Source organism: Gigantopelta aegis, chromosome 14, assembly GCF_016097555.1.
Source record: "Gigantopelta aegis isolate Gae_Host chromosome 14, Gae_host_genome, whole genome shotgun sequence".
NCBI lineage: Eukaryota > Metazoa > Mollusca > Gastropoda > Neomphalida > Peltospiridae > Gigantopelta > Gigantopelta aegis.
This window is the reverse complement of record NC_054712.1, coordinates 13,146,201-13,173,064: the sequence shown is the minus strand read 5'-3', so window position 1 is coordinate 13,173,064 and position 26,864 is coordinate 13,146,201. Positions and strand designations below refer to the sequence as shown.

Sequence of the window (26,864 nt, the reverse complement as noted above, 5' to 3'; positions counted from 1 at the left end):
AATAACGCACATTACATGATCCACTAGTCAAACTGACGACGTCACAAATGTCTTATGCGTTATTTATGAACTCTTGGATTGTCTCACTGGTGATGTCAAGAATCAGACTCGGAAAAGCGTTCGAACAGACCGGTGCAGTGATGAGACCCTGGAGTATCCACCGACCACGGCGAGAACATACCACCATACCCCCGTCATCATTCTGAAACAGAAGATAGATTCAATATATCTAATTTAGAACATACCACCATACCCACGTCATCATTCTGAAATAGAAGATAGATTCAGTATATCTAATTTAGAACATACCACCAGACCCCCGCCTTCATTCTGAAAGAGAAGATAGATTTAGTATATCTAATTTAGAACATACCACCAGACCCCCGTCATCATTCTGAAAGAGAAGATAGATTCAGTATATCTAATTTAGAACATACCACCATACCCCCGTCATCATTCTGAAAGAGAAGATAGATTTAGTATATCTAATTTAGAACATACCACCATACCCCCGTCATCATTCTGAAATAGAAGATAGATTCAGAATATATTTATGTTAGAACATAGCACCGCCGTCATTCTAAAAGAGAACATATTGACTTAGTATTTCAGTCAGAGTATTCCATCGTACACAAAGCATTCTAAAAGAGAAATCATTTATTCAGTATACGTAAATATGAATATACCTCCAAACCCCACGGGGTTGGATCGAATCGCCTCGGATGGCTAACTCGGGTTTCCACGTACCATTCCGTGATTTCAAAATTGGTGTATCAAAGACCGTGGTATGTGCTGTCCTGACTGTTGGAAATTGCATATAAAAGATCGCTTGTTGCTAATGAACAAAAGATATACGACCATGATGACGGAAAGTTTGACACCCAGTTATGAATAGCCGATGATTCATTAATCAGTGGTGTCATTACACAGACTAATTTACACGTGATTGGTTTTTCCCGTTCCAACCAGTGCACCACCACTGATCAAGGGTCGTGGCATGTGCTTTCCTGTCTGTGAGAAAGTGCATATAAAAGATCCCTTGCTGCATTATAAAAAATGTAGCGTGTTTCCTCTCCTGACTACGAGTCAGAATTACCAAATGTTTGACATCCAATGACCGATGATTAATTAATCAATGTGCTCTAGCGGTGTCGATAAACAAAACAAAGTTTTTAATGTACAGGTAACTCACCTCACAGGGGGTGTTGGCACTAATGAGTGGTTGCACACACGCCGTGTTCTGTGGTAGCGTACTCTGACCTATGTACGATAGTATTGTCTTACAGACAGAACTGCCTAAAAACTGGGCGCTTGCAGTTCGTAGACGTTTCGATCTTTTGTTTGAATCTGAAAAGAAAGAAGAGGAGGAAGCTGAATCCACAAACTGATCTAGTGGTTAAGTGAACGATCTTAAAGGGACATTCCTCAGTTTGCTGCAATTTTTAAGATGTTATCGACTAACAGAGACTTTTTAACGATTGTAATTACATATCAAATGTATTTTTCTGCATACAATATCAGTGGCTGTATTATTAAACGTGTTTTCTGATCGTTCTAATATTTGAATAGGTTAAATTTCAGTTTATTTCCTAAAATATATTTTTTCATACGTACGAAATTGTTTGAAGACAAAATCCAGTTTGGGCTTCTTACAAATATTAAGACGACCAGAAACACATTGAATATATAGACACACTGATATTCAAAACAAGAAAATATATTTAGTATGCAAGTTTAATCGTAGACATATTTTATTAGTCGGAAACATCTTACAATGCAGCAAACTCAGGAATGTCCCTTTAAGATTGACATGTGATGGATTTGGTGGGTGATAGGGGTGATGGGGATGACGGTGTGATGTAAAGCCAATACAGTCTCCTCTTTGATTAATGAATAGCCATTCACGTCTTTCCCAGACATCACAGATAGTTGATGTGTGTGCCCAGGATAGTGTACGTGAACCCTAGTTGGATAGTAATACTAAACAATGAAAGACAACAACGACAATAAACAAATGACATTTAAGAACATAATAATAACAAAAACAATAACAAAAACAAATAACAATTGCATAAATATGATTGGTCTATTTAGCTTTGTTTAACACTCAATGGATGATGTTCGTTTTTGTGAGCTGAAGCTGGGTTATCATTTAACATCCATTCATTTACATATTCTGCTATGTAAATTTAGCAAGTACAACTGCGGAATTAAGCGGGGCCAAAGGGGCCCGACCCATATTTTATATCAAGTAATTAATTTTCACTTTCTTTAAGGTGAGGAATCGTGTATATAACAAAGCCACCACCTAACCTACCTTTATTTGAATACTCAGGGGCGGTTCCATGAAATATTTGGAGGATGACTAAAGGAAAACGGGCACTCGTGAACTGATGTTTTGAAGCCAGAAGAAAGAGTCACTTGAATATATCTAGTGGGAACGGGTCCCTTGGTTCAACACCTTCGAATCTGCTTCTGATACTGTTAATGTTTACTGGTACTTGGGGCAGGACGTAGCCCAGTGGTAGAGCGCTCACTCGATGCGAGGTCGGTTTGGATCGATTCCCGTCGGTGGGCCCATTAGGCTATTTCTCGTTCCAGCCTGTGCACTACGACTGGCATATCAAAGGCCGTGGTATGTACTACCCTGTCTGTGTTGGATGTTGCATATAAAAGATCCATTGATGCCAATCGAAAAGAGTAGCCCATGAAGTGGCGACAGCGGGTTTCCTCTCTCATTATCTGTGTGGTCCTTAACCATATGTCTGATGCCATATAACCGTAAATAAAATGTGTTGAGTGCGTCGTTACATAAAACATTTCTTTCTTTCTTTTAACTGGTACTTGTTAATAAGGAAATCTTGACCCTCAGTGATATTAAATCTAACCATGTTCAAACTTTACCAAATCATCATGAGAGAATGTTTATCATCCAAATAAAATCGTGTTATTAAAATTTTGTTTATAGGTTTATAGGTGCTAGACACAATGCAGACCACACACTCCTCCTTGTTTACAACTCCCCACTACGACAATTTATGAACTGCCCTTTAAAAGAAATATTACAAAATAAACAATTTACTGTCAGGTGATCCCCATCCAGCCATAGTACACTGTTGCGTGATGGATGCTTGCGTGTAAAAGTCCTCTTCCGGAAGTACATCGGGGAGACAAACTGGAAGTGCGCATGCACTGTACTCGATATTTTCTCTGAGTTTCAACACGACGATGTTATTTCCTGATATAAAATAAAGAGAACAAGAACATGTTACATAGCATGCAGCATAGCTTAAAAGAACGATCTTTTGTTAGGTTTTCGGCAAATTAAATATGTTTACGTTATTAAAATTACAATTTACTTATATTTTCTTATTTTCTTGTCCCAACGCCATATAACCGTAAATAAAATGTGTTGAGTGCGTCGTTAAATAAAACATTTCCTTCTTTTATTTTCTTGCTTAAAATATGATTATCTCTATAACCAATGCATTTCTGGAAATTTATAGAATTTGTTCTCAAATAAATTAATAAAGATAAATTTCTAAAACTTCGGGTACACTTTTTCTATCCCACATGACAGCATAAGATTGAGTCTTATAAACTTTACTCACCCCGAGGGTCACGAATGATGCTGTTGACCGCGATGATCTTCTCCACAAGGGACGATATCAGAGGTTCGTTTTCCTTGTAGATGTTGTTTTCTCCAATCACCACTTCAATTCCCGACGTCATCCTGAACAGAGAGAAAAGAAGTTTAAACAGTGTGGTTTGTTTAACTACAAAAATACATTGAATTATTAATCATCAGCTAATGGATGTCAAACATTTGGTAATTTTGACATATAGTCTTAGAGAGAAAATTCGCGCTACATTTTGTTCCATTGGTAGCAAGGAATCTTTTATATGCACTATCCCATAGACAGGATAATACATACCACGGTCTTTCATATATATATATATATATATATATAGAGAGAGAGAGAGAGAGAGAGAGAGAGAGAGAGAGAGAGAGAGAGAGAGAGAGAGAGAGAGAGAGAGAGAGAGAGGAAGGAAGGAAGGAAGGAAGGAAGGAAGGAATGTTTTATTTAACTATCCACTCGACACATTTCAATTACGATTATATGACGTCTGACATATGGTAATTTTGACACAGTCATAGAAACGAAATCCGCTACATTTTTCCATTAGTAGCAATGATCTTTTATATGTACCATCCCTCAGACAGGATAGCACATATTACGGCCTTTCATATACCAGTCGTGGTGCACTGGATGGAAAACAAAATATAGCCCAATGGGTCCCAAGTGAAAAATGGTAACCACGCCTACCTTCGCGCGCAGTCTGCCGTGGTGATGACCTTGTTCCTGTCGACGATGACGCCGCCACACTGTTTGTCTGTGGGCGACATCTTGTCCCGGACCGACACCATCCACGGCCACTCACAGCGCCCGTTGGGACGTCCGTTTGCTATTCTCTCTTGAACTGGGAGGGCCGCATGGCCGCACAATCTTTGAGCTAAAACACAAACAAACACAAATAATTTAAACACAATGAATTTAATTTCACGTCTGCCGTGTCTAGGGTTCCGTAGTTGTTTGTATTTTGGTGGTTGGTTTGTTTGTTTGTTTTGTATATGCAATTATATTGGCCGATAAAAACAAATGATTGATTGGTTGGTTGGTTGATTGATTGATGGATGGATGAATGGATCCATTGGATGGATAATAGATGGATGGATGGATGGATGGATGGATGGATGGATGGATGGATGGATGGATGGATGGATGGATGGATGGATGGATGGAAGGTTAGATGAATGGAAGGATGGATGGATGGATGGATGGATGGATGGATGGATGGACGGGATGGATGGATGGATGGATGGATGGATGGACGGAGGGAAGTATGGACGGAAGGATGGATGGATGGATAAATCGATGGATCGATGGATCGATGGATCGATCGATTGATTTATAATTATGATCTCTTGTTGAAAACAAATGTTCATTACTAAGTTGATCAATGTTAAAAATAAGTTAAAGTTTCTTTCATTTAACGACACCATCAGAGCACATTGAGTTATCAGTCATAAGCTATTAGATGTCCAACATTTGTTAATTCTGACATACAGTCTTAGAGAAGAAACTCGTAAGAGATCTTTGATATGCACCATCCCACAAACAGGATAGCGCATACCACGGCCATTGATATACCAGTCGTGGTGCACTGGCTAGAATAAGAAGTAGCCCAATAGGCCACCAATGGGGATCGATCTTAGGCTGACCGCGAATCAGGCGAACACTTTACTACTTAGCTACGTCACGCCCCTGATGTTAAAAAAAGAAATGTAATGAACAGATCTTACCGTTACACGGTTTTTTAGCCACTAAATTCTGTATAGCGCTCGCAACTTGAAACGCGTTGGCGCTGAAAACGAATCCTGGGTTGCTGGCGATGGCGTTGAGTTGAGTGACGTCCACGTTGGAACCAACCCTCACGGCCAGTATCGTAATCCCGGCGTGTTTAGCCCTTTGCGCCTGCACGCGCGTGGCGGCTCCATCCCAGGACGATCCATCTGTGACGACGACAGCAACCTTGGGTACGCCGTCCCTCGCCCCCGAGTATTTGCTGAAACTATTCGTCCTCACAAACTCCAGAGCAGCAGCTGTGTTCGTGCCGCTGCCGAGGTAGATGATGTTGTCGATTGCCGCGGTAATCTGGTGCCACGTCGAGTACTGTCGGAGACTAAACCGTCTCCGTGGCTTGCTACCAAAGGTGTCAAGGCCAACCTGGATGTCGTTGCTGCCGATTTTAAACCTGTTTGCCACCATCTTGATAAAGTTCTTGCTGTTTTGAAAACTGGAGATGCCGAGACTTTCCGATTCGTCGAGGAGGAATACTAAATCTAGTTTGCCTCCACATGCTGCAATTATATTTTTAAAAGAAGTAATTATAAATCTCCGCAGTGTTGGTAAATCTCATGGGACAGTTTGCGATTGTGGTGGTTAAAATAAAGGCAGTTTAGGATTAAATTTGAAAGTTTTACCTACATCATTTTTTTAAAAGTGACAGAACTTGCCAAATTATGTTAAAAGAAAAACTCCAACTCGAAGGTGTAAAGTTTGTAATTAAAATGTAATGAATTAAATGATGAGGTCATTTTTGTAATGGCGCCATCGACGTTTACAATTAACATAGTTCGATACAGAAGGTCCATTATGTCAAACAAAATAATTTTATGATCTTTGATCAGCGCGTGTCGATTTTGACCCTCGCGTGTCAGTTTTTTATTATTATTATTTTTTAATTATTATTATTATTATTATTATTTTTTTTTTTTTTTTAATTATTTAATTTCCTGCGGTATGACGACTTTTGCCGGGCTTTTTTTGCTACAAGACGTAAAGCCGCATTTGCAGATAAAATGTCATCGCGCATGAACTAGGACGTGCATTCTGATTTCAATGTAAATATGAGCCTTATTTCGGTATCAAATATACCCACTTTTTCTGTGCAATCAACAAAAAAACGAAAAAGGAAAAAAAAGCGCATCGTGGAATCAATTCTGGAACTTTCGTCTGACTAGAGATCGATTTTGTTTCTGCCTTAAAATAGTTAACAGTGCCATAATTATTTTATTTATTTTACATTGACGGTTACTATAATATGGCGTAGAAATGTATATTTAAATAACCGTTATTACAATAGAGCCATGGACCTTATAAACACACAGTATATATATATCTTATTGTTATCCACTAGTTACTGTTTGGTCTGTGTATCGTCATGCAATCCATGACATTAAAACAGAACTATTATTAACAAGAAAATACTCACAGCTCTGTCCTCTTGTAGAAGCAAACAGGCACATCAAGCACAATGTCGACCACAACGTCAGCATCATCTTTGTGTTTTAGAATATGTCACTTGCCAAGCTGTCTCTCAAAAAGAAGAAGCTTAATTGCCCCCAAAAACACGTGTCTTATATAACACTCATACCTAACACTGCATCCGGGTGGCGCCACAAAGACGTTTTTGACGGGTGTCAGGTAAATGTTTTATGCAAACACAATTAATCTTTAACGAACTAAGTTCCTGATATAATGTACTTGAGACGGACCGGTGCTAATTTAAATGAGAGGTGTTTCCCGGCATCACGTTCGTTATCTTCATTGCTCTGAACCGAACAAGGAAGTTAGAAAGAGAATCCACACCTGCTATCTAAAGTTCATCTCTAATGAGAAGGAATTTTCTTCAGAATTGTTAGACAACTGTTAAACCAAGTGTTTACCCCCCTCCCCCTCCCCCCTCCCCCCCCCCCCCCAGTCAGTATTAGTCTTTTAATTTTTTAATGTAGAGTTAAATTTCATCATTTCATTCTCGTCTGTCCCCTGTACAATAAACAACAAAGAAAACCCCACACTCTCATGTCAAACTATTTACAACTAAATTATAAAATGATTTTTAATGGGAAATCCAGAATTTAGTAAACAAAAAAATGAAGAAATGATTAAAACTACTTTAAAATGCATTACTGCTACTAAACGTTTTTACCGATGTTAACACACATTTCATGCTAGACCAATGTAAAAAGAAATTGCCGTTTTCTGCTCACTATACTTCCCCTTTTCTCTACCCCTTCTCTTTTCTCTTTGTTCAACTCTATGTAAGTCTGTTGTATTTTGATATCTACCGACTTGTAAAATGTAGGGAGAGGTCTTGATATAGGCTAAGCCCGTTAACCAATCCCATTTTGTTTTAACAAAAATAAATATTGTTTAAAGGCATATTGTCAGAGACCACTGACCTATTTAATGGCCTAACCAATGTTTGTTTTGTTTTTTGTTTTGTTTTTTTTCTTTTTTTTTATCCCAGTGCCCCCTTTCCTTTCTCTCCTTTGAATTCCATCTCATTTCTTCACGATCTGGCAACTCCTCCTATCTTTCAACTTCTTTCGCTGTCCACCTCCACATCCCAGTCCTTGACTCTCCAACCGCGACAGGTGCTTGTCTCTTGTGGCTATCTGTGCCACACACCTGTTCCCTATCAGCTTTTAGCTGTGGGCTTAGTCTGACCACTTCGGGGAGTGTTCAGTAGTTACTTCTGGCATTGTTAAGAGGCACTTGTAACCACCTACTATGCACCCCTACTACCGGCGGTCGTTAGTTAGTGCCGTGGGTCAGACCAGCTTTATTAGCGGGGGAGGACGAGGATGCCAGGTGGGTGCAGGGATATACACAGAGACTGCACCCGTGGAGGAAGTTGAGACAGGTAGGCGATGGTGTGGACAGCTCAGAAGACAGAGTCGGAGGAAATTGACAGAAAGGGTCGAAACAGATTGAAATCGTGGGAGAAATTGGAAAGTTTTTTATATTAAGACAATGAGAATGATAGACAGAGGGTGATAGATGAGAAAGATGAATGAATGTGTGAGCCAGCTTTGATGGGATTTGAACCACTGTCGTCAGCTTGATTGTCCAGCAGCGTATCCACTAGACCACGGAGCTCACTGCCTAACAAAGTATTACCTGAACAAAAATAATTCGATTTGTCTCTAAATGTAGTTTATTCAACCATCTTCATAACCACCATACTCTATTTATTAATGATATTTGGTAAAAATAATTGAATTATGGCAATGGTCCATAATTCAAAAACTAAAATTGCCGAGAGGGTTGGCATGGATAACTGGATTTGGTTTCCAACAATCAATGTAATTTTTATTTATTATCCATGTTTAGAGAAATAAGGTCCTTAAATCCGTGACAGTATGCCTTTAAACCAATTCTACCAGTCGTAAAGATAGGAAGCTGTTGTGATACCCACAATTTTGTAAACCTGTATTACTTTAATATAATACACGTTCAGTAAAATAATCTATCAAGGGAACGGGGACGTGATATAGAGACTTTCTTATTGTCTAATCGTTCTGGACTATGTTACCGTCTTATCATTCTGGGTTATTTTACTGTCTATGTATTTTGTACTATTTTACTATCTAAACATTCTGATAATCTGGACTATTTTCCTAACTAATCATACTGACCTATGTTGCTACTTAATCATTCTGGGTTATTTTACTGTCTCAGCATTTTGGATTATTATTATTATTTTAAAATAAAGTTTATTAACCCCAGAAACAAATTTGGTAATGTCAGAGATGGGGACCTGATATCACTATCTTACAGTAATGTTATATAACAAATATGTTTTCATGCATATAAATAATGTATTACACTAGTAATAATATATAATATGTACAAAAGTATTTAAGGGGTTAACAGCAAAGAAAGGAAGAAGAAGAAACAAAGATTGAAGAAAGAGAGATTGAATTTAAAGAATTAATTTCGAACGAGAATAGTACACTTTGTATTTTTATTTCATGTCTACGGGGATAATAATTATTGATATATTTTAGAAAGAGAAAACGAAAATGAGTACATGTGACGGTACATGCTCTTAATTTGTTTTCGCCTGTGGCGATTTTAATTGTGTTAGAAGGCCGTGTGCAGTTCTAATTGCACTTAGCCCAGATGGGCGATTGTTACGTATTACCTCCGCGCGACCGTATACTCTTAGCCCAGGTGCGGAGCCATGTGGCGAGTAGTTACGTAATACCTCTGCGAGTGCGGTTTCGACGACCGTGATTTTGGCGACCAAGGCGTCAGTAAATCTGACGATCAGAGAAATTATACCAACTCTGGGAGAGGTGGAATATCAGATGATAGGGGGAGGTACCGCCTTGTACCCCCAGGCAATATTCTGATTTATAATAAATAGCTAGTTTTTAGAGATATCGAAAAGAACGAAAAGGAAGCTTCCCGGGAACGTTAGTCCGTTTGGACTTTGGTAAATATCATTTCTGCTCTGTGTATAACCTTGATGTGATTGATGTGACTTTAAATATTTTAATACTGTATTATACCAATATTCTTTAGACAGTGTCTTCGGTCATCTGACGAAGTAAATCGTAGACTTTTTGTTCTAACATTATATGAGTATTTGGTAATATAAAGCTTAGCCAGTCATCCTAGAAGACCTAGGTAAACTGTAGGTTATTGTCTTTATTGTGATAGGTACCAGTATTAATTCTGTGTTACAAGGTTACTGAATAAGTAGTTAAGGGTTAATTAAAAATTAACCAGTTAGGAATAGTGTTGTAATTCCTTTATTAATTAAGTTCTCCTGGCAGCGTTTCTCAATTATCACACGTTATTGAACGAGTAGTAAGGGTTAATTAAAAATTAACCAGTTAGGAATAGTGTTGTATTTCCCTTATTAATTAACTTCTCCTAGAAGCGTTGCTCAATTATCACACGTGTGGGTGTTGTGTCACGGTGAAGTGATTCGCACATTGTGTAACTAGACACCTAGAGATTAACTAATTAAGTGATCAGTTCTGGGTTGTTATTATTGTTGTTATTAATTAACTACTACGGCTGTACATTTGTCAGCGTAGGTTAATACAGATTCCAAAGTGTATTGTGTTTTGTTGTGTTTCTAGTGAGCTAAACGTGCTATAATAATATATACTTTATATAAGATCGTATCTCTGATCATACCTAGACGAGCCATACTAGGGTTTAACCGCCTGTTACAGAGAGATCTAATAGATATACAGTTAGGAGAGATATTTTGATAATCGTGTTTTATTCAGTTACGGGTATTATAGAATCCCCGTGACAGTACACATGATATATAATGACATAACACATATATCTTCATACATACATAATTTTGCATATTTATATGTATACATATAACATACACATTTAACTAAATTGTGGTTCAGTTAATTGATCAATGATCTGTGATCCAAGCAAGGTATACAATCGAACGCCGGGGAAAGGTGGATGGCAAATGAAGTTAGTCAATTAAAGGTTTTCAAACAAAGAACCACTTGGCATGGAATTTATTAAGACTGTTTCTACTCAAATATTTTTTTTCTTCTATAATACATGTATATACTGAACAGCACTGAAAACGCTGATGGTCTGTTGCGGGTGTGGCGTATCCGTAGAGAACGTTACCACAATGGGGGGCGGGATCAGTTATCATCACCAAACAGCAATCCATGTTTGTCGTGGCAGAATGAACGGCATCTACTACCGGGATAACGTCTTGCAAAATCACGTCATTCCCTTCTTTTATCAGCATCGAGCGCACACCCGAGCGCACATAGCACATGTTACAACACAGTATCTAGCGAACAATAATGTCCCTTTGCTTGAATGACCAGCACTGTCCCCTGATTTGTCGCCAATAGAGGATCTTTCGAATTACCTTAGTCAACGCATCCCACGTCGTCTACAAATGAATAACCTTAGAGAACTGGAAAATGCACCACAGCAGGAGTGGAATGCTATCCCCCAGAACACTGTTCGCAGACTTATCAGGTCGATGAGGAGACGTTGCATGGCTTGTGTTGCTGCAGATGGTGGTCATACGCGCTATGGACTTTTTATTGTGACCCCACGTGTCTTTCATACGTAGATGAATTAAAACTAATCAATAATTGCGCATCTATTGCTGTTCACCACAAAAACATTTATTGCTCAGGTATTCTTTTTAAAATCCAAACCTTTCTTGGTGGTGCGTGTTCAATGCTGGTCAGTATCTATGTTTAGCTTCGTTTTTAAAATGTGTAATGGTTAACTGATTTTTTTGCTCTTTAGATGTATATATATATATATATATATATATATATATATATATATATATATATATATATATATATATATATATATATAATGTTTGGCTACAGGTAACAAAAGATGAAAAATAGGATCTGTTTTAGTATTTTCTTTAAAAACAAATAAAAGTTCCAGCGAAAGTTTTACATTAGATATGTGTTTAAAATAGTTCAATAACTAATTTTAAAAGGCATTCCAGGACGTCTGAACAATGGCATATTTCCAAAATAAATGTTCTATTGATTCTCTAGTTTCATGACAAAAAGTACAGTTCTCACTATCAATAATGTTTAACTTGTAAGCAAAGATATTGGTCGGCAAATTTCCGTGTAGTAGTCTATATTGGAACCATCTTAATTTTACTTCTTGAGTGGTAACAAAGGGCATTACATATATAGAAGACTATTTAAGATTTGAATTAAAAAGTTATTGCCACTTCACCATAGCAGTATTAGGCATATCTGAATATGATAATGTATAATAATAAAGTTTAGAACATTTTATAATAGAGCAGAGTTTTCTTTGAACCGGAGATTCGTCTAAAGGAATATTTGTTTCTATCTTAATAATGTTTAATTTCTTAAATTCTTCTAAAGTAAAAAATTCACCATATTCATTACCAAGATCGCAGATATGAGAAATACCTTTTTCAAGCCAGTTCCTTTTCACAAAGGTTTTATTATCAATTTTTTTATGGCAGATATAGAAAATTGGTTGTGACAAAAAGTCTTAAAACATGTTATTTTAATAACTTTCGAAAATTCACCAATAGCCCCAATACAATCCTTCCAGAATAGATTATTAATATTTGTATAACATTTATATGGGAAATCATTACCGAAGACAGCAATGTTACTAAATTGTGAAAAGTGTGATGGTTATTCTTTTTATTCTATTTTGTTTTCGATTCTTAACTAAGCTAAATAACATTTGGTTTAATTCTCTAAGGAATGACTCAGGTGGGTTTGGTAACGTTAAAAATAAATAATTAAGCTTATATATTAAAAGAGATTTTATTATAGCTTTTCTACCAAGTGGTGTTAAAATTCTTCTCATCCATATATTAATCATTTGTTTAATTTCAAATCGCTTAGAGTTATAATTATGTTTGATATGTTCCCCAAATCCAAAAGAAATCGAGTCTTGTGTATAAAAGACCATGAGCTGGAGTCAAATGTTTTTTCAAAGTCTACTCTTAAGAACATTCCAGGGACATTTTGTGACTCAGGGTAATACAGAATGCCATACAAAATCTTTGTATTCTCACCAATATATCTTTTAGACATAAACCCAGTTTGATGTTTGTTAATAAGAATGTGGAGTACCCCTTTTAGCCTGTCTGATAAGCATGCAGATGCTAATTTATAGACAACATTGTGTGTGTGTGTGTGTGTGTGTGTGTGTGTGTGTGTGTGTGTGTGTGTGTGTGTGTGTGTGTGTGTGGATGTGATGTGTGTGTGTGTGTGTGTGTGTGTGTGTGTGTGTGTTTTGTGTGTCTTTCTCTTTCTTATTATTTGGCTGATATATAACTTATGACACAGTTCGTGTATCTATCTCCTATTGAGACTCCGTCTTACCTCTGCGCACACGCTGCTGTAGTGATGACCTTGTTCCTGCCGACGATGACGCCGCCTCACTGTTTGTCTGTGTCCGCATCGACACCATCCACGGCCACTCACATCGCCCGTTAGGACGACCGTTTAACATCCTACCCGTGACGGCGTTCTGCAGCGCGGCGTGACCGCATTCTCTAGTTTCTATACGTTATATAAATATTATATTGCAACATTACTGCATTATAGACATTATATTGCTACGGTATGGACAGGCAGTTCTTACATTATACATTATACTCCTGCTTCGGAGTTAGTCACTGGCGAAGTCAGAGGCTAAATCCGTGGTGGGCGTGCCTGAACCTTCGTGGATAGGGGCACGTTAATAGAGTTTCCAGTTCCAGTCCAGTCCATTATACACAACAGAGGCGGATCCAAGGAGGAGACCGTGGTATCCATCCCTGCATAGTGTTACTGCAGTATAGAGATAATATTGTTACGGTATTGACACTATTAATGTCATTGCATTATAGACATGGTAGTGTTACGGTATGGACATAAAATATTTACACTAAACAGTGTCACTGCATTATAGAATTAATATTGTTACGGTATGGACACAATGGTGTTACATTATACAAAACGTTATTACATTATCAACATAAGATTGTTACGGCATGGACACGATATTGTTACATTAAACACAATGTTACTGATTATGAGCATATAGGCCCTCAGGAACGATAACTGAATTGGGGTGGTGGCACAGTATCTAGTGATGGAGCCATAAGTTTAAGTTTATTTATATAGAGTCTAACAAACAAACAAAAAATACATTGTCGTCCTGGGTGGGAAGGGGTATGGGGCAATAGTATGTCAGGCCCGTATAATTAATATTGCTACGGTATATACATGACGTTGTTACATTGTTCATAATGTTACTATATTATGGCCCTCAGGAACGATAACTGGAGTGGGGTGGTGGCACAATATTTGGTGGTGGAGCGATAATTTTAGTTAGGGAGCGGGACGTAGCAAGTTGTCAAACTTGTGCCCAATTCTTTTGTTCTTTGATTGATTGCAAACATATTTTATTGTACAATCTGTGACCATGCGTCGATATAACTGCGTTTGCCATCCAATAACCGCTCGCTCGATGCGCGGTCGGTGTGGGATCGCCCATCCGTCGGTGTGGGATCGCCCATCCGTCGGTGTGGGATCGTCCATCCGTCGGTGGGCCCATTGGGTTATTTCTCGTTCCAACCAGTGAACCACGACTGGTTTATCAAATGCCGTGGTATGTACTACCTTGTCTGTTGGATGTTGCATAGAAAAGATCCCTTGCTGCTAATCGAAAAAAGTAGCACATGAAGTGGCGACAGCGGGTTTCCTCTCTCAATATCTGTGTGGTCCTTAACCATATGTCTGACGCCATATAACCGTAAATAAAATGTGTTGAGTGTGACTTTAAATAAAACATTTCCTTTCTTCCAATAAACCGGCCTCGGTGGCGTCGTGGTTAGGCCATCGGTCTACAGGCTGGTAGGTACTGGGTTCGGATCCCAGTCGAGGCATGGGATTTTTAATCCAGATATCGACTCCAAACCTTGAGTGAGTGCTCCGCAAGGCTCAGTGGGTAGGTGTAAACCACTTGCACCGACCAGTGATCCATAACTGGTTCAACAAAGGTCATGGTTTGTGCTATCCTGCCTGTGGGAAGCGCAAATAAAAGATCCCTTGCTGCTAATCGGAAAGAGTAGCCCATGAAGTGGCGACAGCGGGTTTCCTCTCAAAATATGTGTGTTCCTTAACCATATGTCTGACGCCATATAACCGTAAATAAAATGTGTTGAGTGCGTCGTTAAATAAAACATTTCTTTCTTTCCTTCCAATAACCGCTGATTAGAAGTCAAGGTGTTCCAGTAGGCTTAAGTGTATTACAATTTTGCCATGTATCATTTATTATAAATACATTAGTACGACTGAAAACAAACGGTTTCTTGTCGTTGCGTTGTGATCAGGCCATTTTACATGCATACCACAACGTGATGCAACTTGTTAATGTATATTTCGCAACAAACGTTAATGTAATATTCTCGAGTGTATCCGGCGTCATCACATTGTTTGGCAAGGGGTTCTATATCAGTGTTTCTGCTACAAAGAAATGTTTGGGTATGGCACTATGGAATTGATTTCAACCACAGTCAACATCCCCCAGAAAGAAAATGGGTTAAGTTTAGGGTTAGGGTTAAGAAAGGCATACAGTAATGATAAGATTAATTCATGTTGGCAAAAGGTTAACAAAATAACCCCTAAATAAAATCTGCAAAAATATTTGGGTATAGGGCCAAACCCATTTTACCCTCTAGGGCCCCCCCCCCCCACCACCACCACCACCACCACCACCACCGCCGTCTACGGCTCCGCGTCTTCGGCGCTCGCATTTGATGAGTTCCGTTCAAATGCAATTTCGATCCCCCCCCCCCCCCCCCCCCCCCCCCGCAAAACATGCTGGCTACGGGCCTGTATTCGTGAAAACAATTTTCCGACTCTTCGCCCGATATCTCACGAAAGTTACAGAACTTCAATTTGTAGGGAAGTAACTCCATCAATCAATTGCTAGAAGAAAACATTTCGTGGCTAACGGGTCGCCAATAAAACTAAATTTGCGACAGTAAAACCACCGATATTCGTCCGCAAATCGGAAAACACAGTAGGGTTATCCCCTAAATGACACCAAATTAGTGCTTGTGATAGTTTTGGAATGTTTTCGTGGAAGTCGTTGTTATATTAAAAAAATTTGGATATACAAAAAAGGTTTTAGGGTCGGCAGGTTCAAATTAGGGTCGGTCGGGTAACCGAAAACAAACAATATTAGGGACAGTACCGGAAGACTAGTGGCGCCCCAACTCGCCGCTAGTCGGTCTATTAGTTTTTTGGTCTAAAAATAGGCTTGTCTTTTAGGTCCTTTTACGATGTGTTCCCGGAATTAAACGAAGAACTCTTCAATTATAGAAGGTAGGGAAATGATTAAATTGTTTGTGCTCGATTCCAAAAACCGGTTTCAGATTTGTTTTCACATCGTATTCCAGGCCAAAACCGAAAGTTGAAGAATATCACGCAATTTTCTACAGGAAAATATTTTATTTTGTAAGTTTCCATGATTTAAGAACAACAAATTATCAAAGCACAACAACTTAATACATCACTGAAGCCATATATGACACTAGTTTACTGTTGTAAACTTTTATATAACTTATAGACCCCATAAAAACATTGCTAGGTGTACTGAGATTTTCTTGGAATCCAAGATGGAGGACATTTTCGTTTGAAACACTTTCCCTGCTATTTATTCTACAGGTACTGTTAACACTGTAGAAAATTAATAATTTTATGCATATGTTGATGGGGAACCTTCAAGCGTTGTTTGAATATTTAGAACTGTATGAAAATTATGATAATGGCCAAATCAATGCAACAGAGGTGTTTGACTTTTTTGATCACATTTTTCCACAAATACTCAATGACACTGAGAAACTTGTTATTGATGAACTGCAAGCCATAAATAGATACTCTATATATAGATTTAATGATGCTTTTAATGGTTACTGATGTATTCTAACCCAAAATAAGGCACCAAGTTAAATAATGTGCACTGTGCCAATTTTTTTAGGTCTTGTGTAATCTTTTGCCAAACGGAGTTACTGCCCTTGATTACAAAAAGTTTAATTTTGGGGGGTCAAAGTAATATTTTTGAAAAACAAATTTTACATTATCATTATCTGGGATGTGTTCCATCACTACAGCTATAAATATATGTGATTGTTACAAAATTCCGAAAGTGTCTACGGTCCCTAACAATATTTTATGATAGCCTTAGTGGTGTCGATAAACAAAACAAAAACCATTAACTTTTATCTTACCTTCGCAGGCCGTCTTGGCCAACACGTCCTGTATGGTTTTCAGCGCGTTGAACGAATCCGCCTTGAACACGTACTGGCTGTCCGGGTCGCTGGCGATGTCATTCAGCTCGGTTTCGTCCACGTTGCTGCCCACGCCGACGGCCAGGATGGTGATGCGTCCTCGTCGCCGCTTTGTCGTTCGACACTCCGTCCGTGATGACGACTGCGATCTTGGTGACTCCTTCCCTCGCCCCCGACGCCGCGCTGAAGCTATCGCTCACCATAAAAGCCAGAGCGTCGGCGGTTGAGGTGCCGCTGCCGGCGTAGTCGATGGCGTCGATGGCGGTCTGTATTTCGGCCGACGTCGTATATTGGTTAAGGTTGAAGTGCCTGCGTGGGTCGGACGCGAAGGTGTCGAGACCGATCTGGATGTCGTTGGGACCCACGGTGAAGGACTTGGCTACATTTTTCACGAATATTTTAGCAGTTTCGAAGTCGACTGCTCCAACGCTTACAGATTCGTCGAGAAGAAACACGAAATCTGCTTTTCCGCACGCTGAAACGAATAAAAGTAAAGTTTGTTTTATTTAACGACGCCACTAGAGCACATTGATTTTTTGTATCTTATCATCGGCTATTGGATGTCAAACATATGGTCATTCTGACACTGTTTTTAGAGGAAACCCGCTGTCGCCACATAGGCTACTCTTTTTTACGACAGGCAGCAAGGGATCTTTTATTTGCACTTCCCACAGGCAGGATAGCACAAACCATGGCCTTTGTTGAACCAGTTATGGATCACTGGTCGGTGCAAGTGGTTTACACCTACCCATTGAGCCTTGCGGAGCACTCACTCAGGGTTTGGAGTCGGTATCTGGATTAAAAATCCCATGCCTCGACTGGGATCCGAACCCAGTACCTACCAGCCTGTAGACCGATGGCCTGCCACGACGCCACCGAGGCCGGTAACTGAAACGAATAAAACCAAAGATGCAGGTTATGAATATAATGAAAAAAGAGTCGTACCTAGTCTACAATGAAAAGGTATGTGGCATTGAAGTATTCATGGAACGGGTTAGCTATTAAACAAAGCTCCTAGACCATCATCCCTGCCGGCACACACACACACACACACACACACACACGCGCGCTCTCTCTCTCTCTCGAAAAAAAAAAAAAATAATAATAATAATAAAAAAATATATATAAAAAAAAAAAAAAAAAAAAAAAATATATATATATATATAAAAATATTATATATATATAAAAAAAAAAAATAAAAAAAAAAAAATAATAATAAAAAATAATAAAAATAATAATAATAACATTTTCTTTGCGTTTATACACTACGGCAATCTGATTGGTCCAGATGTTCTTACTTTTTTGCGAAAACAATTAAGCCCCGCCTACTACATTAAACACAACGTTACTGATTATGAACATATAGGCCCTCAGGAGCGATAATTGGAGTGGGGTGGTGGCACAATATTTAGTATTGGAGCCATAATTTTAAGTTTATTTATATAGAGTCTAACAAACAAATAAAAAATACATTGTCGTCCTTGGTGGGGAGGGGTATCGGGCAATATTATGTCAGGCCCGTATAATTAATATTGCTACGGTATATACACGACGTTGTTACATTGTACACAATGTTACTGCATTATAGACTTTATATTGTTACGGTAAGGACATGATGTTGTTGAATTAAACTGCTGCAGTCTATCAATCTTAAACACGGTGATTTGACTACTGTTTTACCAGTGCCTATAGAAAAACGTTTCCTGGACTCAAATAATAAAAACACATACTGGATCCTACCTGCATACACTACCCACCGTTATTCCACTGGGTTCTTACCTGTCTGTGACACTGAAACAAACATAAAAAACAAATTACAAATTGTATTAGAAAAAGAGCTGTTACATATTTCATACATTTTCAGTTTGTACATTTGCTTATTCATTTGTTAAAATTAATATTTATTTACAGTTTTCACCATTTTCGTTATTTATTATAATTGACATAGCGGGTTACCTACGTTACTGAATAGACAACGTGTTCATATAGAACTATGAACACCAAATAGTCATGGTTTAAAATGCGCTGAAGTGTCCTTAAACAAAAGTGTTTCTTCTTTCGCTATGATTTTGTCAATTACCACCTTCCGGCGATTCAAATTAAATCTAAACAGGCACTAACCCGCCATTTCATTTTAACTTATTTGCGTGCTTATATCCAGTGAAGGTTCAAGCACGCTGTCCTGGACACACACCTCAGCTATCTGAGCTGTCTGTTCAGGACAGTGGGTTAATTGTTAGTTGTTAATGGTCAGTGAGAGAGAAGAGGGTGTATTGGTCTTACACCTACCCATTGAGTTGTTAAAACTCGCTCTGGGTGGGAGCCGGTACCGGGATGTGAACCCTATACCTACCAGCCTTATGTCCGATGGCTCAACCGCGACACCACCGAGGTCGGTACTAACCCACCAACAGTTTCACTGATGTTTTAAATCAACCACCAAGTAAAATATATTTTGAGCGTAACAACTATCATGTTTGAAAGCAATCTACATTTAATATTATAGGCCCCTGCTTTGAGAGTGGGAATGTTTTTCTACAGATTCCTTGGGCCCGAAAACATAGGATTAACATTTTAAATGAACTTTCTTTATCAATTAGAAGCCGAGATATCCGACAATTCTTATTTTATGTCGCCTGTCTCGACCGTACCACACAGTTGTCAAAGTCGCGGTCGTACTGACAATACCAGATGCTATGCGCATGCTCGGTCTAGCATGTCCGGGTTGCCGTTGGGCGTCTGTCGAACAATGCCCTAATTAGTTTCTGTAACCTAGAGCTGGGTTATCCCCTGAAAAGCGTTGGTTAAAGATGCGTAGGCCAGGTCAAATGTTCCTTTTACCCATGTTGTAGTCTGAGAAGTATAATCCGGAAGTATACATCATACTGAATATCAGCTAACGTCCGCGTGAAAATCGCTCTCTTGAACACAGTCACTGGTTTATTATAGATCTGCCGGCTCTTACCTTCGAAGGAGCTACTTTTCGATCAGCTAAGTCAAATCAACCATTTAGCTCCATTTTTAATTTTGATGAACCGTTCTAAATTATGCGTAAAAATTACCTTCACGAAATTACAAAACATATCCATTCATCTGATTGTGGTTTGTCTCGTTCCAACCAGTGCACCACAACTGATCAGAGGTCGTGGTATGTGATTTCCTGTCCGTGGGAAAGTTTATATAAAAGATTTCTTGCTGCATTAGGAAAAGCTCTCTTGCACTTGCCAGCGCGGGCGGTCCATGAAACCTTTTTCCTTTCCTGTCCTGGACGGAGGAGCCGGCGATGGTCGAAGCCTGCGCCCATGACAGGCGTGCGCTACAACAACTTGCTCTGAATGTACACGTTAATCCTTATGACCTGGCCTGATCAGGAAAAATGGTGCGAGTTTCTTCTTATGACTACATGACAGAATTACCAAATGTTTGACATCCAATAGCCGATTATTAATAAATGAATGTGCTCTAGTGGTGTCGTTAAACAAAACAAAAACCTTTAACTTTTATCTTACCTTCGCAGGCCGTCTTGGCCAACACGTCCTGTATGGTCTTCAGCGCGTCAAACGAATCCGTCTTGAACACGTACTGGCTGTCCGGGTCGCTGGCGATGTCATTCAGCTCGGTGTCGTCCACGTTACTGCCCACGCCGACGGCCAGGATGGTGATGCCGGCGTCTCGCGCCAACTTGGCCTGCGTCCTCGTCGCCGCTATGTTGTTCGACTTTCCGTCCGTTATGACGACTGCGATCTTCGTGACTCCTTCCCTCGCCCCCGACGCCGCGCTGAAGCTGTCGTTCACCATGAAAGCCAGAGCGTCGGCGGTTGAGGTGCTGCTGCCGGCGTAGTCGATGGTCTCGATGGCGGTCTGTATTTCGGCCGACGTCGTGTATTGGTTAAGCTTGAAGTGCCTGCGTGGGTAGGACGCGAAGGTGTCGAGACCGATCTGGATGTCGTTGGGGCCAACGGTGAAGGACTTGGCGACATTCTTCACGAATGTTTTAGCAGTTTCGAAGTCGACTGCTCCAACGCTTCCAGATTCGTCGAGAAGAAACACGAAATCTGCTTTGCCGCACGCTGAAACGCATAAAACCAAACATGCAGGTTATAAATATAATGAACAAAGAGTCGTACCTAGTCTAAAATAACAAGGTGTGTGGCATTGAAGTATTCATGGAACGGGTTAGCTATTAAACAAAGCTCCTAGACCATCATCCCCGCCGGTGTCACGAAATAGAATCGCCCCCGTAACATTTTCGCCCCCCGGCGAATCTATTTCGAAATAAAACCTCCCCCCTTGAAATAGAATCGCCCCGACCCACGAAATAGAATCACCCCCATAAAATATTCGCCCCTTACTCATTTTTAGTTATTCTGTCATTTAATGAACAATATTCAGGTAAATTATTGTTGAACATATTTATATCACTGTTATGTTTTATACACGTGAGCATGCCACACACGCGCACACACACATACATAGACACACACACGCACATATGCATACATATACACATATGATACAGACCCTCGCAAAGATAAACACACGCACATACACACGCACACATCCAACTTCAGTTACTGGAATAATGTAGCCTATTAATTATGCATTTGAATTGTCAAATATTTGTAAGCAAATATAATGAAAGTTTATAGCTAGATACTTCTTCAAGAATTGTTTGTTTCCTTTCTGCAAACAGTAAACACCTGTTTTAATGTGGTGGTACTAAACATTTTATATCTGTTATAACGCTACTAAAATGATGTTCTTAGATGATATTTTACAGCGTACATGTATAAGTATAATTCCATGAGTACTGTTTAAGGTCAGATGTAGCGCACTAAAAGTACATATTAAAAATGAGAACTATAAGAATGGTTTCTAACACCCACAGGAGGAAATGAGTATCACATTTGAATACATGTACAATGTTTGAAGTGTAATAATTAAACCTTGAACTTTCGTTTACCGTTAATTTTGGATTTCATCCTACCGAATGTTTTGTGTTTTAATGTTTTTTTAAAACATAAATCATTTACCGATTTGGTATATATTCTTGCGCACAATAAACAAGTGCAATAAATAGGAACGAAAAAAACGTATGTGAAGTTCTGTATTTATTACATACCTTCTTTAGTTTATTTATTTATTTTGAAATTAATAAAATAATAAAATAATAATAAACATTCAAGGGAGCTAACTCTCAAACAATAATATGGGGGATTCCCCCAAAAATAGTTCAGGCTTTTATTGGACATATGTTCAATAAAAGATTTTTTAATTGCACGGATCGGAATGGTCTTTATTACTATACTAAGATTGAATGGATATGTAATAAATAAGGATATTTCTCTCTTTTTTCGATGACTATTAAAGACAGCACATAATTTGTATGAGTATGGACTATGGTAGAAATAGATCATCGTCCTATATATAACACATTATATAAGGGGGGGGGGGGGCGAAAATATTTGGAGGGGGGCGAGAAATAAATCCGCCGGCCGGCGATTTTCTAGGGGGGCGAATATATTTCGCGACACCTGCACACACACACACGCACGCACACGCACACACACACGCGTGCACACGCACACACACACACGCACGCACACGCACACGCACGCACACACACACACATACACACACGCGCGCTCTCTCTCGAAAAAATAAAATAAAAAATAAAATAAAAATAAAACCTTTTTTTTAAATAAATAAAAAATAAATAAATAAATAATAATTTTTAAAAAATAATAATAAAAAATAATAATAACATTTTCTTTGCGTTTATACACTTTACGGCAATCTGATAGGTCCAGAGGTGCTTACTTTTTTGCGTTCATATCTCGATGAACCGAAAAAATTAAGCCACGCCTACTGCATTAAACACAACGTTACTGATTATGAACATATAGGCCCTCAGGAGCGATAATTGGAGTGGGGTGGTGGCACTATATTTAGTAATGGAGCCATAATTTTAAGTTTATTTATATAGAGTCTAACAAACAAACAAAAAATACATTGTCGTCCTTGGTGGGGAGGGGTATGGGGCAATATTATGTCAGGCCCGTATAATTAATATTGCTACGGTATATACACGACGTTGTTACATTGTACACAATGTTACTGCATTATAGACTTTATATTGTTACGGTAAGGACATGATGTTGTTGAATTAAACTGCTGCAGTCTATCAATCTTAAACACGGTGATTTGACTACTGTTTTACCAGTGCCTATAGAAAAACGTTTCCTGGACTCAAATAATAAAAGCACATACTGGATTCTACCTGCATACACTACCCACCGTTATTCCACCGGGTTCTTACCTGTCTGTGACACTGAAACAAAAATAAAAAACAAATTACAAATTGTATTAGAAAAAGAGCTGTTACATATTTCAAACATTTTCAGTTTGTACATTTGTTTATTCATTTGTTAAAATTAATATTTATTTACAGTTTTCACCATTTTCGTTATTTATTATAATTGACATAGCGGGTTACCTACGTTACTGAATAGACAACGTGTTCATATAGAACTATGAACACCAAATAGTCATGGTTTAAAATGCACTGAAGTGTCCTTAAACAAAAGTGTTTCTTCTTTCGCTATGATTTTGTCAATTACCACCTTCCGGCGATTCAAATTAAATCTAAACAGGCACTAACCCACCATTTCATTTTAACTTATTTGCGTGCTTATATCCAGTTAAGGTTCAAGCACGCTGTCCTGGACACACACCTCAGCTATCTGAGCTGTCTGTTCAGGACAGTGGGTTAATTGCTAGTTGTTAATGGTCAGAGAGAGCTAAGAGGGTGTATTGGTCTTGCACCTACCCATTGAGTTGTTAAAACCTATACCTACCAGCCTTATGTCCGATGGCTCAACCACGACATCACCGAGGTCGGTACTAACCCACCAACAGTTTCACTGATGTTTTAAATCAACCACCAAGTAAAATATATTTTGAGCGTAACAACTATCATGTTTGAAAGCAATCTACATTTAATATTATAGGCCCCTGCTTTGAGAGTGGGAATGTTTTTCTACAGATTCCTTGGGCCCGAAAACATAGGATTAACATTTTAAATGAACTTTCTTTATCAATTAGAAGCCGAGATATCCAAAAATTCTTATTTTATGGTGGCCATTTTGAAAATCCAAAATGGCGGCGATACAGGTATTTTGCGCAAATATAAACATAGGTTTTCATATTCCTGATATTATAAGGTTTACTAATCTCCATAAAGTTTGAACGAAAGAACCTGACTAAAGTAGGAATAATTGTAATTCTGGAGAGTGACAACCTTCCTGGAGGGCTAACGTTTTGTTGAAACAGACTCCATCTTGTACAGAGATGTGACTTTGAAAGTGTGAATGGTTTTATCATTCAGATTCAGATATGCAGTAAATCAATCAGTCTATCAATCAATCAATCAATCAAACACGCACAGCACGCAAAAAGTACAAAATTCCAAACACGTCAGTAAGACTTTCAAACAATACTGACTTGCATACCCACCCCTACTATATACCACCCTCATCGCCTGTTCGTTATTTCTGGATCACCGTAACGCGTTCAAGAAGACGGGACCTAGCAGACGCTCGTGATTTGGATACATTTCTGGAGTTGCGTCCCCTTGGCCGGTAGTTGTGCCCTATTCATTGGGCTTAGTAATGTCGGGCAGAGAACTATATTATTATACATTTTATACATCTTAATTTATCTGCATTCAACATGGACATACTGACGAACGGCAGAGTTTTATCATATCCCAATACTAGTAATTATTTTATTCAGTGCACTATTCGACGTAGGCCACGAATGGTATATCAAAGGTCGTGGTATGTGTCATCCTGTCTACGGGATGGTACATATATAAAAGATCCCTTGCTACTAATGGAACAAAATATAGCGGGTTTCCTCTCTAAGACTATATGTCATAATTATCAAATGAATGACATCAAACAGCCGATGATCAATAAATCAATGTTCTCTAGTGGTGTTGTTAAACAAAACAAACTTTAACTTATTCAACAACAAAAGTAATACAATCATTATTTAATATATATATATATATATATATATATAAATCAATATGTTTTCATGTTAAAACGAATTTGGAAAATAAACTATCAAAATCGGCTTAAATACCTACACGACATTAACAAAAAATTAATACTAAAATTTAAATTATTTTGATTAAAATCTTCTGTTGTTCAATAAAGCATATTATCAGTATATTATTATTCTACAGTATCTTCCTCATATACCGTTGTGTAACGGCCTGAGTTGTAATAAAGTAACTTTTTGTTCTGAATGATCAAAAACGTTCAAGGAATGCCGCCTGTCTCGACCGTACCAAACGGTTGTTAAAGTCGCGGTCGTACTGACAATACCAGATGCTATGCGCATGCTCGGTCTAGCATGTCCGGGTTGCCGTTGGGCGTCTGTCGAACAATGTCGTAATTAGTTTCTGTTACCTAGAGCTGGGTTATCCCCTGAAAAGCGTTGGTTAAAGATGCGTAGGCCAGGTCAAATGTTCCTTTAACCCATGTTGTAGTCTGAGAAGTATAATCCGGAAGTATACATCATACTGAATATCAGCTAACGTCCGCGTGAAATCGCTCTCTTGAACACAGTCACTGGTTTATTATAGATCTGCCGGCTCTTACCTTCGAAGGAGCTACTTTTCGACCAACTAAGTCAAATCAACCATTTAGCTCCATTTTCAATTTTGATGAACCGTTCTAAATTATGCGTAAAAATTACCTTCACGAAATTACGAAACATATCCATTCAACTGATTGTGGTTTGTCTCGTTCCAACCAGTGCACCACAACTGATCAGAGGTCGTGGTATGTGATTTCCTGTCCGTGGGAAAGTTTATATAAAAGATTTCTTGCTGCATTAGGAAAAGGTCTCTTGCACTTACCAGCGCGGACGGTCCATGAAACCTTTTTTCCTTTCTTGTCCTGGACGGAGGAGCCGGCGATGGTCAAAGCCTGCGCCCATGACAGGCGTGCGCTACAACAACTTGCTCTGAATGTACACGTTAAGCCTTATGACCTGGCCTGATCAGGAAAAATGGTGCGAGTTTCTTCTTATGACTACATGACAGAATTACCAAATGTTTGACATCCAATAACCGATTATTAATAAATCAATGTGCTTTAGTGGTGTCGTTAAACAAAACAAAAACCTTTAACTTGTATCTTACCTTCGCAGGCCGTCTTTAAACTATTAAAACATTTTGGAAAACTTGGGAATGGGTAATGTCTGGGTAGCTCATACTTTCAGATCAGTTAATTGTCTCTCGCAACACATTAAACAAAGACAAACTGATCAATATTCACAAACATGCAGAAGTAACATTCATTATCTTCGAGAGGCAAAACCTACCAATTATATAAGGAACAACTAATTTTAGAAAAATACTTTAATATACTTCCAGAAAAACTGTGGAAAAACCTCTTAAAATTCAGAACATCAAACCATTATTTACCGGTAGAAACACGACGCTGGAATAATATTTCATTAGAAGATAGAATTTGTACTCTGTGCAATGAAAGTGAAATTGGTAATGAGTTTCACTATCTTTTCATCTGCCACTTTTTTAGTAATTCTAGGACTCAATTTTT

At 38.6% G+C, this 26,864-nt stretch overlaps 2 protein-coding genes across 2 annotated transcripts; both read right to left on the bottom strand.

Annotated features, from left to right (window-relative positions):
• Positions 1-3: 3 nt before the first annotated feature.
• LOC121389086 (transmembrane protease serine 13-like) lies at positions 4-6,904 on the bottom strand. Its single transcript, XM_041520702.1, has 7 exons — positions 6,838-6,904; positions 5,366-5,923; positions 4,329-4,515; positions 3,612-3,733; positions 3,083-3,238; positions 1,193-1,347; positions 4-202 (listed from the first exon to the last, which is right to left on the bottom strand). The coding sequence occupies exons 1-7, from the start codon at positions 6,902-6,904 to the stop codon at positions 53-55; spliced, it is 1,395 nt and encodes a 464-aa protein (XP_041376636.1). The 3' UTR covers positions 4-52.
• A 183-nt stretch (positions 6,905-7,087) lies between these two features.
• LOC121389085 (collagen alpha-4(VI) chain-like) lies at positions 7,088-24,968 on the bottom strand. Its single transcript, XM_041520701.1, has 9 exons — positions 24,938-24,968; positions 23,549-23,560; positions 20,739-21,299; positions 19,009-19,020; positions 17,462-17,704; positions 17,170-17,424; positions 13,271-13,450; positions 11,323-11,504; positions 7,088-7,177 (listed from the first exon to the last, which is right to left on the bottom strand). The coding sequence occupies exons 1-9, from the start codon at positions 24,966-24,968 to the stop codon at positions 7,088-7,090; spliced, it is 1,566 nt and encodes a 521-aa protein (XP_041376635.1).
• Between the last annotated feature and the right edge of the window lie 1,896 nt (positions 24,969-26,864).